This window comes from Hydractinia symbiolongicarpus, chromosome 9 (assembly GCF_029227915.1).
Source record: "Hydractinia symbiolongicarpus strain clone_291-10 chromosome 9, HSymV2.1, whole genome shotgun sequence".
NCBI classification, from domain to species: Eukaryota; Metazoa; Cnidaria; class Hydrozoa; order Anthoathecata; family Hydractiniidae; genus Hydractinia; species Hydractinia symbiolongicarpus.
The window spans coordinates 2,735,501-2,754,009 of NC_079883.1; the positions used below are offsets into that span (position 1 = coordinate 2,735,501).

Here is an 18,509-nt window from a genome sequence, read left to right on the forward strand (position 1 = left end):
TCACCATTATGTTCAGCATACTTTTTTTGTTAACTTTGCCAATTTTTGTTGAAAATGAAGTAATTTTAATGTTTGGACCAATTTTGGCCTAAAATGACATAATGTAACAAAAAATCAAAATTTTGATGTCACCATTATGTTCAGCAGCAGATTTGGGACAGGGTTAGTTAGTCAGTTAGCAGTTGGAAACCAATACTATCCTCGTCTCAGAGGAACGTGAAATTCCAGGGTCGATTTTTTCTCAAAAAATGCTCCAAAAGAAAAAAAACGACGGTTTTAAAGAATTTCCTACGCCTTCGGGCGCGGAAATTCAAAAAGGTTGTTTAAACACTAATATAGTTGTTTCTGGGAAGACTTCCTCTGTAGAAATTTTGCTTATTGCCGTAAAGCATTCAGGGGGAAGGATGCGAGGTCTAAAGGTTGTTAAACGAATTGCTTTATCTGTTGTGCAATTTGAGGCTCAGACAGTTAGTCTTAGCAATTGAGTTGCTATCAAAATTAAATGCTTATTTTTTTAAACCAATTCACCAAAGTTTAATCTGGCAAAATATAGCTCTTGTGGCAAAGAAGTAAAACAAAAAATTACTTCAACTTCGTCCCCAGACCTCTTTGTGATAAAACCGCGAAAGTACTACTTTTAAGAATGCAGTAACTCCTGACGTAAAACGTTTTGACAAGCAACCTGTCAAAGACTAGAGCACGTACGAAGGAAAGTTGGGCTTAAAAATACGCGAGAGCATGGAAATAATTTGAATGGAAATTCACCTACGCGTTCCAGCTCACGAACAAGCCGTCTATCGTCATCTCCGCAGTTACCCAGGCATCTCTTACGCCTAAGATATTCTAACGGAACGGAGTCGTTTTTGTCACAGAAGCATGGGCGTAAAAGAGCCCTTACGATGAATATAACGCTCATAGCTGTAAGTCCTGGAGTCTTATTTAACGGACGGATTTCACGAAGCCATTCGGAAGGCGAAATGTACTTAAGCATGCGGAGTTTCGTTTGTTTTACTTTGGTATAGAAAAATTTCTTTCACTCCTAGATAGCTTTAACATACTTATAACTTACAAATTTACAACAAGAGGAAGCATTAAAGTATAAAATATAAAAAAAAAACAAATAATAGCTTTGCGCAATATAAAAAGGTTATCTTTAAAACACTGAATTTCTTGCGCACATAACTTTACTAAATAAAATCGGCAAGATTGCATGCTAAAGGCAACGTAAAAGTAATGCTAGGTAAAAAAAAATTATGTTTGAGCATATTAACTATGGCTTGAGATAAAGAGCTTTAAAACGTAGGTGCGACTCGATCTCAGGCAACCGGTAATATTTAACCTCGTACCAGGGCTTGTCAATTTGTTTTGTGAGACGGAACCTGAGAGCAATAAAAAAACTAAGGCGAGGGTGAATAATTAGCCCGTGACTTTGAAAGAAGAGGTAGACAGGCTACCGCAATAATGTTTTGCAAAGTCAGCAATTTCGAATTTCTTTCAAAACAACCTGTCTGTGTACAAGATAAGACAACTTGTAATTAAGCTGCTTGATTTTCTGAAATGCCTGCGAAGAAAAGAAAGTACGAAGCTCGGTTCCCAACCGTAAGTGTTTATATAACTTGCTTTGTATGTATCTAAGTTAATTTTCTGTTCACGTGTTGTCTTTTCTGGTTATTTGCAGTCAACTGCTGGAAGATTAAAAATGATTTTAAAATATGTTTAGTGACAAATATTGGAAATGCTTAACTATAGCTATAGAATATAGCTAGCTAGATATAGACATGTTAAATTTAATAAAGAATGGAAAAAATAAAAAAGCTAGCCAGCCATTTAGCTAACTGTTGTATTGAACAAATACATTATCACTACTGGTATGCACTGTATCCATGAGGGTGCCAAAATGCTTGAGTTTGAGGTTTTAAAGAATACAAAAATATGTTTTAGAAAATTCTTTACCCATTGCCTTTACTGTTTAAACTTTAAAGGGTGGATCAAGAAAATGTGTAGGATGTGCCACAAATTTTTTAAACGAAATTGTTTACGATTCTGACTATTTGTGTTAGCTTCAAAAAACGATGATTAAGGAATTGTATATCCTGTGTACTTTCAGATAGATAGATAGATAGATGTGCATATTTTACATGGCTAGCCTCACAAATATTGAGGGATATACCCTGTCTATTATTTCCAGGAGGGGCCATGGCTTAGATCAGTCAGGGTAAACACTTAATTAGGCGACGGTAGGCTAATTAGGGCATACCACCTATTTAGGCAACTCATTGTAGCCTAGTTAGGCCATATGTAACCTAGTTAAGACATTACAATATTTAATGGCTTTTCACACATTCCTAAGAAAAAATCGCAAAAAATCTTTGTTTAGAATGGATAGTCTACGCGACCATGATTCCAAAATTGTCACTCATGCCTCGATATCTTAGCGCAACTAAGGATTATGTTAAAATGAAATATATAACCTCATTAGGTTAAGTGTTGCCTATTTAGGTGACGTTTCGTCCGCCATATTTATTTTTTCCCTGCGGGGTAAATGGCTGAAAACCATTATTTAAAACAACAAATAATGCCACACGAGGTTTGGGCCATAAGTTACCAATGCGCGATGCAAATAAGACGATAATTGGTCAAAATTATCTGCAAAGTGGACAGATTTGATTCACATAAAAATTGTAATGCCAAATGCAATGATTTTGACGTATTAACAACAGAAAGTTTTCGTTCGCCTAGTTAGACTACTAAACTACATCACATCGCCTAACTAAACGACTCTGCTAATTAGGTCATGCCGCCTAATTAAGTGTTTACCCTGACTGTCGATGGAGAGTCCTAGAGTATTTAATGCTCATTTTGAGCTACGCAGACCCAATTAGGGCCCATGCTCTACTAGACAACTCCCGGCAACATCCAACAGCCCACACAGTGTGCCATCTTCCCAATTTACCTCACATGACTTGGATTAACCCGGGGCTATGGTAACATTTACTCGCCCATGTTGAATCGCTGTCAAGAGAAATCGAACCCCGGTCTCCCGCACAGAGTATGAGAGCTATAACCACTAATCTCAACGTACAAAGAGATATTGGGGTTTAATTTTTTTGATAATGTTTTCAAAATGGGTAGATTAACACAGCTTTAGGAAATTAGTCCCAGATGGTCACTAGTTACCCACAGACTGAAAAATAGCTTATGTCACCAAACATATTCAGGAGCATTTTCAGTGGTTTTCTTCGCAAACCACCGTGAGGAATAAATATGATTTTTATGTGCTGTTTTTTATTTTAAAATGTAATGTTATCAGTGTGGCATGCAGCAGTCAATACAACCCCATCCAATTAAATTAGGCTATTGATGTTAAACATGCCCACACAAAATTCAATTTTTCTGTTTTGTATTTAGCAGCTAACCATTTCATATTTGTCAATAATGCTGACATCGTTTTTCATTCTTATGTTTCATGTTGGTAATTGCTTTTTAAACTCAAGCCTTTTCTTGTATATATGCTTATAGCTTATATGCATGTAAACTAGTTGATGTAAGTTAAATTTTTCACACAAGTATTTGTATAATTTCAACCAACGGAATAAAAAAATTACATATAATTTTAAAAAAATTTATGTCCTTTAGTCAGAATACGTTTTATGTAGAATCAACTATAGTTGGTTATATGCTTTTGATGTAGGGAATTCTATGTAGCGCATGCACGCGCAACAGCGGTCCAGACGTCCCATTTATCATGTGTGGCAAAAAAGCATTTTGATTTTTGCCTAAATTTTTGAAGCTATGTTTATGCATGTGATTTACAGCCTGTGTGAAGTTTGCTCAGGAAATTCCCTGTTGATGGTGATTGCGACACTCTAACAGTCCATTTAAACATTTCTCTAGGCTCGCATAAAAAAGATAATGCAGACTGATGAAGAGATTGGGAAAGTTGCTACTGCTGTCCCTGTGATAATATGTATCTTTTCAAATTGATTATATCTATGCATGCCTACAGCAGAACTCTTATAAATCTTATAAACTCGCTTAAAATTTAAAGAAAGCTGTCTAATATGTGTTTTAGCCTTTATAATTTACGTTTATACGCAGCAATTGCTAAGGTCAATGCTAAAATGTTAACAAAGCAGACAGGAAAATAACATCACATTTTTGCTGACACGATAAAATTTAAATAAAAAAAGACTGTTTCCAGATATCAGTTTATTTTAAATGTGAATAAATGTTCCTGTAAGAAATTCTTCTTAACTTTTAACTTCTACACAGCAAGATCACTTGAAATCTTCTTACAGTCCCTTGTTGAAACTACAGCACGACACACAAATGAACGTAAAGCTAAAACTATGACAACTTCACATTTGTAAGTAATTGCAATCAAATATTTATTGACTTATAAACAATGTTATTGCACTCGGAACGTACCCAAAACTAGTTTTAGTCAACGTAAGTTATGTATCTAGTACTTCATTAGACAAACACTCAAAATAATACTCCTGATATTGGTCAATTGGTCACCATCACATTGCTAGATCAAATTACCATCAGATGAGTATAGGGTTGACAAACTATTTATTCCCTGTTTTTGTATCTGTATTTTCCTTTTGTTTGTTAATGGCAGCACATATAAAAATATAGAACTCTGTGACAGTCTGTAACCATTTATGCCATTTGATGAGAGACAATGTTTTATTCAAGAATTGGATTGGGAGAATTAAAAAAAACATTATAATGTTCAAGATCTTTTCTACTTTATTTAAAAAAAACATTCTGTATTTTTTTAAGCAATCTAAAAAAAACTCAACAAAGAAGAAATGGTAGAAAATACTAGAATAAGCTACATCGTTATTATTGTGTAAAAGTGTTTTAAAATAAAAAAGAAATAGTAAAAAAATTTTGCTTACACAATAAGAAATAAATAAATTTTTTTAAGAAAACACTGCATAGAAAACGAGCGAAAGTTTGATTTTCTGAAAGATCTTGTTGCCAACATTGCAGAGATGGCCAACCAGGAAGAAGAGGATAGCAATGAAGCTGGTGAGAAACCAAAAAAACAGTAAGAAATTTCGTTTCATTAATACATCGATATGCCAAAGACAAATTAAATTTTTTTAGTGTTTATTGACTTTATAGGTAGTTGTCTAGTGAGTGGTTCTAAAATTGCTTTGTTTTACAAATGGGATGCTAATAAAAAATGCAGTAATCATGTGGAGATTCTTATTCGAATCTAGTATTAAAGATATTTATTGGAGGAGCATTGATATTTTAAGAACTTACAGGAAACTATCATTTTAAAATTAATTGTTTAAAATGTTTTTTGTTTTAAAAATTTACCTTGAATGTCTGGAGCTGTCAAGAATTTTCAAAATATTGTCAGAGAAAGGCTAAGGATCTTAGGTTTAAATGGTAAAATTTTCCAAATTAATTGATGTATCATAGCTTATTACCAATTTCCTGCAATGATGAAATTTAAAACTTGGTAAATTCTGGAATTTTCAGGATCAAACAATAAAAAAAACTTAACAGAGTCATCATCATTCATCATCATTCATCATTCTCGGCTTAACGACCGTTTTCCATGCTAGCATGGGTTGGACGGGGTATATTAATGACCCTCTTCCAATCTGATCTAGACTGTGTTAGATCTAAACTCAACTTCCTCTCTATCAAGTCTGTCCTTGTAACCTCCTGCTAAGTCTTTCTCGGTCTGCCTCTGGGCTTTGCCCCAGGGACTATCAAGTCTCTACACTTTCTTACCCAATTATCCTCCTCCATTCTTTCCAAGTGCCCCAGCCAATTCAATCTTCTTATCTGGATAACATCTTTAATTCTACAGAGACTTAGCCTGCTTCTTAGCTCATCTGAACTCTTTCTGTCTCTCAGACTGGCATTACACATCCACCTAACCATTCTCATATCATTCCTTTCTAAACGGTCAAGATCTTCCTGCTTCACTGCCCATGTCTCACTACCGTACAACATAACACTTCTTACACAGGCCTCATACAACCTACCTTTTACCTCAATTGACAGGACTCTGCTAGTCAATAAAGGAAGTAACTCTCTAAACTTTTTCCAAGCAGGACCTATCCTGCAAGTAACACTTCTTCCAACACCCCCTTCACTGCCCAACATATCACCTAAGTAACAGAAGTTCTTAACTATCTCTAACGAGCTACTGTTGTACATCATTAAAGCTGGAAATACTTCATTCTCTATAATCTCACCTTTGCAACGCTTGCATACAAACTGTATGCCAGCTCTGAACCTTCCACTAATACTACTGCACTTCTTATGTACCCAATGCTTGCAAGTCTGACAAAAAATTGAGTTACTACCAACCCCTTTCCTGCAAACTCCACAAGGCCACTTTCCAACTACAAGGTCACACTTGGCTGCAATGCTACTTATCATGACTTTAGACTTTGCTGTGTTTACCTTCAGCACTTTCTCTTCTAGTCCTTTCTTCCACTTCTCAAACTTTTCAACTAATTCTTCCATCGACTCGGCTATGAGAACCAAATCATCTGCATACAATAACTCCCATGGGCAACCTGTTCTGAACTCCATCGACAGCGCTTCTAAGACTAGAATAAACAACAAAGGACTAAGTACAGAACTCTGATGTACACCAACATTTACACTAAATTCATCACTAAGTAAATCGTTTATCCTGACACGACTTCTAGCATTGCTGTACATAGACTGAACCATCGTAACTAGCCACTCATCCACACCTAATTTTCTCATAGCCCACCAAATAACTTTACGTGGCACTCTATCAAAAGCTTTCTCTAAATCTACAAAGGCAAAATAGAGATTCTTTCTCTTTCCTAAATACTTTTCCTGAAGCTGTCTGAGTAAAAATATTGCATCTGTAGTGCCACGCCCCGGAACAAAACCAAATTGCATCTTATCTATATCAATTCTTTCTCTAAGTAACTTATCAATCACTCTTTCAATAACTTTCATTACTTGATCAACCAACTTCAAACCTCTATAGTTACCCCTTTCTAATGCATCACCCTTGCCCTTGAAACAATTCACTATTACACTCGACTGCCACTCACTCGGAATAGCACCATCCTTTATAATCTGGTTAGCAAGACTTGTAATAAGCTCAACTCCAATATATCCAGATGCCTTTACCATCTCTGCAACAATACCTGATACTCCTGCAGCCTTGCCAATCTTCATTTTCCTAATAGCCTCCACTACCCATTCTGTCTTGATCTGCATGGCTTGCCCTTCTATGACATCATCATCAGACAAATTATCCTCGTCCCAATCAAACTCAGTGTTAAGCAACCTTTGATAATGATTCTTCCAAGCTACCCTTTTCTCCTCCTCTGTGCTAGCCAAAACACCTTTATCATTACGTATACACTTCTCACCTACAATATCTTGATTAGTCTTCTTCATTTGCTTTGCTATCTTGAATACCTCATTGCGCTGGTCTTCCCTTCTTAACACATCTGCAAATCTGTTTCTCTCTGCTTCTGATTTTGCCTTATACACTGCTGTACGAGCCCGACGCTTAGCTTCTAAGTAAATATTTTTACTACCACCTGACTTCCACTCTTTCCAAAGTTTCCTCTTTTCCTTTATACACTGGTCAACCTCATTATTCCACCACCAGGTCTGTCTATGTCTAGCTGGTCCTTTCGTCCACCCACAGGTATCATCAGAAGCTTCTAGAAGACAATTCTTCAAAGTAGTCCAAGTACTTTCAACATTGTCACTATCACATTGACTATTGTAGGCTAACTGCTGAACTTTTGCACTAAATTGTCTTGCTACAATCTCTTCCTTCAGCTTCCAGACTTTTCGACGGGGCCTGTACTTTTCCTTGGCTTCTCTGACACTCTTCAAGATAATATCACAAACCAGCAACCTATGCTGGGAAACACACTCTTCCCCCGATATAACTTTCACGTCCTTCACCACTTTCTTGTCTGACTTTCTAACCAAAAAGTAATCTATCTGTGTCTTACAACCACCTGACTCATATGTTATCAGCCTACTCTGTCTCTTACTGAATGATGTGTTGCAAACCACCATGTCCGTTGCCATTCCAAACTCAAGCAATCTCTCCCCTTCCTTATTTCTGCTCCCAAATCCATAGCTGTACTGGTACAAATAAAAAGTAAGCATGGCTCTAACCATAATAACAATGCCACCAAAGCACCTCTACTTAATTGTCCCCAGGAGTTTGAAAGCAAAAAATATCCTGTATTTAAAAAGCTTTGTTTGTCTTAAAATTTTTGTAAAAAATTGCACAAAATTAAAAAACTACTTTTTTATTGGTTGATGTTTTACCTGGCATGTTTGACAGTATGTGAAAATGCTATCTTGTCAGTTTTTTTACATTATCCAGTTTTTGTCCATCAGTTAAAATTGACAGGCAAAAACATCAATCTACATAAAATCCATTTAGGCGCAAACCTAGAGTGGCAGCTGGTGAAAGGAAAAAGCGAAAGAAATCATCTGATGATGATGAATCAGTTCGTTCATCTGACATGGTATGTTTTTCTTAATAAATCCTAATTGAGTTGGTTTAATCGAAATTATATTATGTAATTATATAATTATATAATGTAATTAAAAGTTTTGCAAGAGAAAGGATTGTTGTCTTCCAGTTTAGGTTCACTTGGCGTAATGAATTCTTTACCAGAGTTCGTAGCAAACATACATTACAACATAGATTGTCCGAGTGAAAATTTTATTGCCTAATGTTCATGAAAACGGTCAAAGTTTACAGCTTTTTTAGAATCAAACTTAATAAGCATATATACTTACTTTTTGAACAAATGTGAGCCTGGATGTTATTATAACTTTTTTTAAAGTGCCTTGATAGGATTAAATTCCACCACCCTTGGCGTGACCATGTGTCCCTATTTTTCACATTGTGCTGAATCAAGTAGACGAAAACTTTTATAAGAAGCTTAATGGCATGATAGCTTATACTCTTAATTGCCATTCAACGTTAGTAGCAAAGTCGTTCCTCTCTTGAACCACTTGAATGCAATATTAATACTGATATGCAAATCTGTTGCTCATCATTTCCCAGATAATAGTATATTGTATTCAATTTGGTGAAAAGACAAGAAATTTTGCGTAAGAAGATTTAACTATCTACCAACTTGGTAAAAATCACCTAGAATAAGTAATGTATTGACTTTGAAAAACAAAATTCTTTAAAAGCCCGCGAAGAGCTAATTGCATAAATGGAGTGTTTTTCCTAAACCGTAATGGCTACATCAGTTACACCCATATTCGTTTAGAAATCTTGTCATTTTATTTCTTATTTAAACGTTTAAATCTACGTTTCTCAATATGAACTTCATTGGATTCCACTTGCCTGTTGTTTCTAAATATTGCAGTATAAGTCTTGAACCACTATAAACCACTGAAAATGTCTATTTCGATAAATAAACTTTATATAAATTAAAATTCGATATTTTGAACTTGCATTGGCAGTAGTAAAATAAACGTATGGATGGATTTGTGTTTACTTTCCTTGACCTTTCTTATTCCTGGCTCGTGAGACAAACCAGACACCGCATATTTTTTATTTTTTAAGCATAAGCTTTTAAGCTTGTACTAAGTAAATTGTCCAGTCTAATTCAACCCATCAATCGGTCACCATCACATTGCTACATCAAATAACCATCAGATGAGTATAGGTGGTTGACATTTTATTTATTCCCTGTTTATGTACACATTATTGTATGTTTGTTGATGGCAACACTAGCATTGAGGAGCCCCCAAATAACCCAGCATGAATGGGGTTAATGCGTACAAGTTTTTGACAAAATCTCAACCTTGACGTTCTAATGAACCGGGTTCTTATAAAAAAGTGTATTTTATTTAAACACTAAAAAATTTACTATAGTTCACAATGTAAAAATTTTAAAACTTGACACGTCGTTTCCCATTCGATTATTTACATGTATAGTTTTAATATGCGAGAACGTCACTGTATTTTTCATCACAAGAGGACGTCAACCGAAGGTGTCCAAGTCAATCTTACAATCACAATACACAGAATCCTTTTTACTATAGTGCTATATGTTCGAAGTACTATATGCTATATGTTCAAAGTAATATATACTATATGTTTGAAGTACTATATGCTATATGTTCAAAGTAATATATACCATATGTTTGCATATTATCTTTGGTTATGTTATCACTTATTTGGCATCGGTTGTCTTTTATTACCATCTATCTATCCATTATTCTTTCTTTCACTTTCTACTTAACGTCATAATACAGTAATTGTGAACAACTATAATGGAACATTAATAGTTTATGGATGGTATTGTCGTCATAATACTCTGGAGAAAAACTCTTTATAATGTTTAATAATCATCAAGATGTCTTATGACTTTTGAATGTCAATTTTTTGTACAGCAAAAACAAAATGGTTAATTTTTTCTGGGTACTTGTTGTTATCTTTTATGCACCGTCTATCTGTCAATATGTTGAACAATCTTCTTCCAGTTTGTGTGATTATGTTTTCGTGGACATACTCTCGCGTGTAGACTTGGCTATGTCGTGTAAAGGAATAAGTGATGAAAATGGCGTTCAAGTTATCAACCTCATTGGGAATCGCGAAAAGTACGTTCCAGATTTTTTGTTTGAAGAATTAGTTAATAAAACTGGTTTGGAGCGGGACTTGGTCTTGTTTTCAATTTTCAATCGAATTTTTAATCTTACTATGTTGGAGACATATACGAAGAGAATCAAACATCTGACAAACAATGAACTTCGTAACGTAGAGAAGTTAAAGTTGCTGGGGTTGAATAACAATCAGAAAGGAAATTTAGATGCGATTCGTTTCACGGATATGAGTCATGTGAAATCGTTGTATTTGTATGGAAATAATCTAACAAGCATACCGAGGAATATTTTGTCCACTTTACCAGATCTAGAAGTACTGCACCTTGGTTATAATCGCATTTTAGATCTCAAAGGGGAAGAACTAAAAGGTGTCAATGTACATACGCTGTACATGCAGCGCAACTCGATCTCCTCCATAGAAGACAATTCGTTTAAACATCTGAAGAAGTTATCGACACTTCACTTGTGGTCCAACAAACTGAAGAGCATAAAACCAAAATCATTCAGCGGGTTAATTGAACTTCGGAAATTATTTTTGGATGATAACAAACTCTCCGACATTCCGCGTGATGTGTTTTCAAGCAATCCAAAGTTAACCGTGCTGTCCCTCCGTAATAACAATTTACAGAACACTTCTCTTGTTGCGCTGCAAGATTTGAGAGAACTCGAATACCTATTTTTAAATGGCAACCACTTGACTCAAATCGCTCATGTAGTGAACATCTCAGACAGATTTCCGCGTCTGAAAGTCTTGGATGTGAGAGGTAACGATCTACACTGCGATCAAAACTTACTTTCATCTCTGCAAGCAGTTAAAGAGAAAGTGTTAGGAAGCTGTTCCCATCCGGAGAAGCTGAAGGGTAAATTGCTGAAAGAATTCACTTCGGAGGATATAAACGAATGCAAAGATGGAGAAGCAGCGTGCAATAATGAAACTCAAAAGAGTAATGGAAGAAAAGTTGAGAACATGATGTTTTTATGTGCTTTACTTTCCATTTCTTCATTTCTTATTTCGCGCTGAAACTATTTATATTGTTGCCTCGTTAACCCATAGACTCCGAAGTATTGTCATGCTATCTATTACCCATAACTCGTGACCACTTAACTTTTAAAATTTTAAAATGAGATCCATGAAAGAGGTCAGTGCTTGAGTTCACCAACATTGACGTAGCAAGTGGCCAGACATCGGGTTCAAAGTCGAAAGATTGTCGGCAAAAAAACATGGATATTTTGAGTTTTTTGAAAAAATGCTTCGGAGTGTAAGGATTAAGGTTTTTTCACGTAGCAATAGACGAACATTTTTTGTACGATAAATTTTAATTCAATATTTTTGTAACCCCTTTATAATTGTTTAACATTTTATAATTTTTGTAAATTTATGCTTAAAAATAATTTACCTGGATTCACACTCAACCTACACATCAGGGAATTACCGGGAATGTTTAAATTGGCCGTTTTTAAAAAGTTTAATCGTGAAATGCATTTTCCAATAAAAATGTGGGAAGAAAATTTATTAAATATCAATGCATTGAAAATTGATATTGGGAGTTATTAAGAGTGAGTCAGTTTTTGCTGGGGATAGTATTACAGGTTTTAATCTTGGCAACCCAAACTGCTTTGCCTAAAGACGGCACTTGTCTATACCTTAGGAATTTCCTGTATACAAAAGTTTTTCAACTAGATGGCTTAAAAGATGGCGTTTAGGTTATATTTTTGATTTTGATTATTCTATGCAATGAATGTAATACACTTTCTATGATTAAGGTATACATCAACTAATTTGCACACAAAAAATTGTCCTTTCTACCCTGAGGGAATAAATTTTCACGAATTTTATGATTTTTTGTAAAATTTGCGAAAATTAGTTTGTGCGAAAATTATTGGGAAACTCCTTACTCGCAAAATTCGCGAAAATTAATTTCCGCGAAATTTGAGAGTTTTTTTTCCTTTTTGGAAAAGGTTCCACTAATAATTTTTCTTCTTGTTTACATAAAACTACATATATAAAATTTGTGAATTTAAAATTCAGCAGTCGCATATAAAATTATTTTTTCGCGAAATTTGAGAGTTTTTTTTCCTTTTTGGAAAAGGTTCCACTAATAATTTTTCTTCTTGTTTACATAAAACTACATATATAAAATTTGTGAATTTAAAATTCAGCAGTCGCATATAAAATTATTTTTTCGCGAATTTCTTAAAGTAGACTTCTGGAAAACGGAAATTGATAAAGGCTGTGGTAGATCTTCATTCTTATGGAGGTGTGAATTTCTCACTAAATGATTGCTTACGATGTAGCTACTCAGTTAATTTAGAGATCACGTCACCAGCCTCTTAAGAAATTATTTCCGTATGATTCGCTTCGTTTTAGTATTTTCAAGTCTTTTTATTTTCCTGAGCCTTTATTGCGCGATTGAATGAATGCGTGTCTTATTTTTTTCCTGGGCGTTTACGTGACTCCCAGGAAATGGAGGCGTTTTTTCTGAAAACAGTCACAATATAGATTTTTTTAATGCCTCTTCTTTTCAATGATTTATCTAAATGGGCGTTAGTTCTACCAGACATTAATTCAAAGTCTTGCGCTACTTAGATCGTACGCTGTACGCTTTATTGAATTCTAATGTATTGCATTAGATTGGAAGCATATTCACACAACTAGTTTCTAATCGAATGCTTTACGTTTTCATCTCGTCATCGTTTAAAACTACTTGCCCTTCCCAGTGTGATGCATTTAAAATATGTTTAACCGAAATAGCCTTGCTTTCAACTTTTTAGGATGAAAAGGTTGTAAATCCAAGTTTGTCTATTTCATCGATGGCCTCATCAGTACCATCAGCCTCTCAACAAAGCAGTTACTCGATTGACGCCATCATGGGAAATCCTCAGAATTCGAGTTCTCAGTCGATGCAACAAAATCATTCTTCACAATTCACTACACCACAAGAAAATACACAACAACAACACAACGCATCGTATGTATCTGATCCTCATGATATTGATCTCTCTCAACAGCACCAACAACAGCCACAATCGTCTTATCCAATCATATCTAACCAGTTTCCATCGTTTAATTCTATGCAAGGGATATCAACCAGGTAATAGAAACTTTCAAAACTCGCGAAATTTAAGGAATGATTTTTTTTCAAAATGTTTGCCTTATTTCAAGAAACATTCGCGAAAAGAATTCTTTGTTTTAATAAAGCAGGGAAAGTAGAAATTTATATATAGATTGACACGGTATCCTTTGAAGCCTTTCGTATTCTTAACTAAAATTCTTCAAAAATTAAGTTTGTTTATAAAGAAGAAAAAGAATTTGCAATTCGAAGGTCGATATTATCTGTAAGTATTATTTTCTCAGGGCTCTTTTTAAGCCTAAAAAGCCACTGATAAAGGGGGTGTTTTGAAAGGAAAGGTTGTCCATTAAGCCCTATAAGTTACTATCCTTCCAATTAGACCCCACCCCAAAATTTATTTTCTAATAAGTCCCAACCTTTCCACGTTTTCCTGAGACTGGGTACAACACTTGCAGAGAAAAACACATTTACAGATTTTTTATGCAAGTCTGTCCTCTCCAGTGAGCAACAACTATTTTGTCTAACATAATATAAAATTTAATAAACGTTAACATACGAGAATATACTTTCCTATGTAATGAGGTCGGAAAATGTTATAAAAAGTCCACTCATAGAAGATTTAAAGGGAATAATCCGTGTCTACGGAAAGTTCCAGGCGCAGTCTTTTAAAATTTGTCGCCTATTTTTAAAAATCAGCATCTTTGGTTCATTTTGTAGCTTTTAAAATTTTCAGATATTTTGTGCTTTTTTATAAACTTTTACTTCCAAAAAAAATTACCACAATATCAACTATTTGAGCGCCAACAATTATCGATGTATTGTCAGCGGTTAACATTATGCAATTTTAACGTTTATATTTTAACTTATACTCCGCCTTCGACTGCCGGTTAATTACACTTGTGACGTAAACACATATAAAATGAGAATATTCATAGGTATAATTATTTGCATGAAACTACTACACAAAAACGACAATCTTTAAAACAAAATTTAACAAACCTCGAAAATTTGTCACTTCTGTCGGATGAGGTAGTCGAAATGGTCGTTTTTGGTGTTTATACTTTCATAGTGGAAGTTCCAACCTATGCATGTTAGTACTGCATATGTTCTTTAGTCCGATATTTTTGTCCATAATGGGGAGCTCCCTCTCCCACCAAAGAATACACAAGTATTATACACGAAAAAGGCAAACTTTAAATTGATTGTTTCATACGTTTTTTATTACATTTTTGTCTTTTTGACGCAATTGCACACTTTAGTCCTATAATTTGTAAGTCCGAAGGGTTGAAATTTCAAAAGATTCTACGCAGTAGGTCCAATTATGGTGAGGCCTCCTCAGTCGCTTTATATGAAAAAAGTTTGTAAATGTACAATCTCGCCCTTTCTACTAAAAACGTGTCTGCTTTTCTGAGTGATGGTATTTTATCATAGTTCCTCTTCAATACCTGTTGCGCCAATTAACATGAATTTACCGACGTCATTGCAACAAACTGCTAACGACGAAGAAGATGACGATTACGACATTTAAAAAAATCGCTCGGGCTCAAAGTTGTATCATTTTATTCGAATGAACGTTATATTTCTTTCCAACGATTTAGTACTCGGACTTTTAACAGTGTTTTATGTAACTATAACATGAGAGTGAAGTTTTAATATGCATCACATTTTCTGACGTCGCTATATTTGGCAAAGAAATTTTCAGCTCGATATTTTTTAGTTGTTCTTTGCACATTTTCATAACCGACTGCCTCTACCCTATGCGATCCAGGGTTTTTTGAAAATATAAACGGGAGTACCACTTCATTTTCCGTAACCCAACGTTCTTTTTAAAGTCCCTGCTAGGTAGTTATTTACACGTTTCTAATGATAAATTGACGGAAATCGCTGTAAAAACTGGAAATTTCAGGAGTTGGCCACCCTAGCTGAAAAAGACCTTTTTTGAAACTGCAAAGGGTGAGAGTGGTATAAGCATTATTTCGCGCCGATAACATCAGGTAGTGAATGTGAAAGATTCGTCGCTTCCTGTGCTGATTAGGATACTCGGCCCTCCGTCCTCTCCACGGGAAAAGTTTAAAAACCTTGGGGTTTAATATGCATTTCTGCGATTTTTTTACCTTCTTTAATAATAAAGCTTGATACTTTTTCAATTTCGTTTTCATTTGTTTGCTCTGACCACCTGATATGAGAGAATTTTGATATCATAATCTATAAATAGTTTAATGAAACAACCTTTGTTTTCTAAAATTAGAAAGTTGGATGTTTAGGATGGAGGTAGATATAATTTCCTGTTTCTCAATTAACACAGTCTTGTTTACAAGAGAATTAAAATATTCAACTTCCTCTGCATCGAAGAACAATGACAAAATCTATTTAACTTTTCGAAATGTTATATCCTAGGTTTAACTGGATTTTTTATTGACACTAGATGCCACTCGTGTTATTCCTTGTTTCTTGTTGTAGTTAAAAGCAGTTATACTATACGCTTTTCTACCGCTGCGTCAAAACAACACAAATGTCGATGAAAAAAGAGATAATCAAAGTCCTTTTTGATACACTCTAGTAGGATTTCTCTAACCCAGATAGCTTCGAAACTCGTATGCTACCATATTGGTGTTTCCTATTACAAATTAGTTCTGTGCAGTGTGCGGCGAAGTATCCCGTGTATATTAACGTATCACATTAATTAAGAATGTAATGATGAGTCAGCAAAACGGAAAACGAACTATCTACAGTAATTATTTTATTTTTATGCGTGAAAGAAAAGATTAAAAACTGGATAAGGTTACTACTACTTAAAAAAGCAGTATCAAACCAAGATGAGAAAAGAAAAAAAATTCCCAAGGGATCGCCTTTAAACCAATTGCCCTTTTCCTAAATCAACTCCATCTTTTACAGTGTTGCACAGGTCTATTTTTGGATTGTGCCGAATATTTAAAAATGGAATATAATAGAAATAAAAAAAGCGTATTATGAATAGCCTTTTACGAGTTACTGTTGAAACAAATTAGCTTCAAATGAACCACTGCCAACAACGAAACGGATAATAAGCTGGCCACAATCTTCCTTCTCGTTACCTTCGATGTTATTGTTATCATGGATGAGACCCCACACGTTTCTGACATATGTACGTCGTTTATGAACTTGATTTCATCGGCATAGCTCTTGATATCCATACGATGTTTATTAGAACGCACTGCATGAGTCATTCATAAAACACGTTAAATTGCATGCGGCAAAATATCCCACATGTGTTTTTACCACAGATGTAAATGTTCGATTATTTATTTGCCTACAGACTAATCGGATTAGTTAAACCAAATTAAAAAAATCGCAGAGAGACAGCTATATACAATCTTGTCCACAGGGCTTCTTTTTAGCTTTCTAAGATGTGGCTAGCGCGAAAGAATCAAGTCCAAAAAGCGAAAAAAAGGTCTGTGAAAGATATTGAGACATTGCTACCGTGGTACCATTTTGCGCAGAGACAGACACAATACGGGTATCCATACTATAGAGATTTCCATAATTGAACACTGCTTGCTTGAAATTCCGCATTTAAAGAATTATCTATGATCCCTAACCAATAACATTGAAGGATTTTGTATTGTTCCGTTTGACAGTTTTTGTCAACATGACAGGCAATTATTGACGTCAGCAAACTTCTGATAGAATACCGTTTGTTAGTCTGTCGGCGTCATGCTACGACTGCAGACTAACAAATGGTATTCTATGAGAAGTTTGCTGATGTCCATAATTACAAGAATAAAATTTGAAGATTGCTTCCCTCTAATTTTTCAGTTGTTCTAAATGAAGTTCCGGCCGAATCTGGAAAAAACCCTGGAATAATGTTATTTAAATTTAGTTTTGCGGGTTTATCTGCAGTGTGTTTTTTTCGCAGGTAAGTTTATTCTCACATAGTTTTAACCGTAAGTGGGATTTGCGGGATAAACACATGGACTTATACAAGTTTGCTAAAAAACGCTAAAAATTATTTATTCTATCTGAGGTTCTATACACTTTTTGCTTTTTGTACTGAGAATTCCTTTTTTCCAGTGTTAAAACATACGTAGGCTCAAACTCGATTGTGTTAGTACTAAGTAAGCGAATGTACTGAATATTGCTGAACAGTGTAAACGTATCAAATCACTTTTACATTATATTTTCGAAATATACAAATTTATATATACATATATACATTCTACAAAAGTCTATATACAAGGCACAAATGTTTTACGCGCGAAATAGATTTTTTTTTCTCGCAGTGGAAAAAGTAATACACGCAAAAATTAGTAGGAATACGCTATATCTTCCTCTTTGATTGTTTTTCCTTTACTTGAAATATATTTCTGCATCAAGTACTTTTGTGCACCAATACGTGAGCTAGATAAGCAATTTAGTTTCCAGTGATTTTTGCGTTTTGTTAAGAAGGCGCATGCAATGAACTTCAAATGATGTTGATAAACACAGACTTATCATCTCTAATACAGCTCATCATCCAATTTTTCTCGCACATCTTCAATGATTGGCTCTCGTAAACGCTCCTGCGGTGTGCTATTTATCTCCACCGTTGTTGTTATCGGTCCTTCTTCTTGCTGAAAAGTGTTTTCATTAGAGAGAGTATAGCTAATAGGAATAGCTATGCACGAAGGCCGCTTCGATGAAGACACACTTGCACGCATGTTGTAACTTCTACGATTCCAGTTGGACCAATCTACCTGTACTTTATTGTCACTGAAATATCGTCTCTCATTGGTTCCTGGCAGGTTTCTTTTGCTGACCTTATGCACTTCCACAACCCTTTCCCTAAAAAAA

The 18,509-nt window shown here is 34.9% G+C and overlaps 2 protein-coding genes across 2 annotated transcripts; both read left to right on the forward strand.

The window, feature by feature from the left end:
- The first annotated feature begins 1,439 nt into the window (after nt 1-1,439).
- Nucleotides 1,440-15,407, forward strand: LOC130657642 (dr1-associated corepressor-like). Its single transcript, XM_057460646.1, has 7 exons — nt 1,440-1,599; nt 3,895-3,967; nt 4,273-4,366; nt 4,937-5,059; nt 8,441-8,525; nt 13,402-13,721; nt 15,132-15,407. The coding sequence occupies exons 1-7, from the start codon at nt 1,558-1,560 to the stop codon at nt 15,226-15,228; spliced, it is 834 nt and encodes a 277-aa protein (XP_057316629.1). The 5' UTR covers nt 1,440-1,557; the 3' UTR covers nt 15,229-15,407.
- On the forward strand, nt 8,595-12,035 carry LOC130657640 (reticulon-4 receptor-like). Its single transcript, XM_057460644.1, has one exon. It carries the CDS (start codon nt 10,430-10,432, stop codon nt 11,648-11,650), a length of 1,221 nt encoding a protein of 406 aa, XP_057316627.1. The 5' UTR covers nt 8,595-10,429; the 3' UTR covers nt 11,651-12,035.
- Nucleotides 15,408-18,509: the final 3,102 nt, after the last annotated feature.

Bases quoted from the DNA above. Each gene is read 5' to 3' on its own strand.
- LOC130657642 (XM_057460646.1), top strand. From the start codon at position 1,558: ATGCCTGCGAAGAAAAGAAAGTACGAAGCTCGGTTCCCAACC. The intron at 3,968-4,272 runs GTATCTTTTCAA...ACTTCTACACAG, and splicing joins TGCTGTCCCTGTGATAATAT to CAAGATCACTTGAAATCTTC. The intron at 4,367-4,936 runs GTAAGTAATTGC...AATTTTTTTAAG, and splicing joins ACTATGACAACTTCACATTT to AAAACACTGCATAGAAAACG.
- LOC130657640 (XM_057460644.1), top strand. From the start codon at position 10,430: ATGGTTAATTTTTTCTGGGTACTTGTTGTTATCTTTTATGCACCGTCT.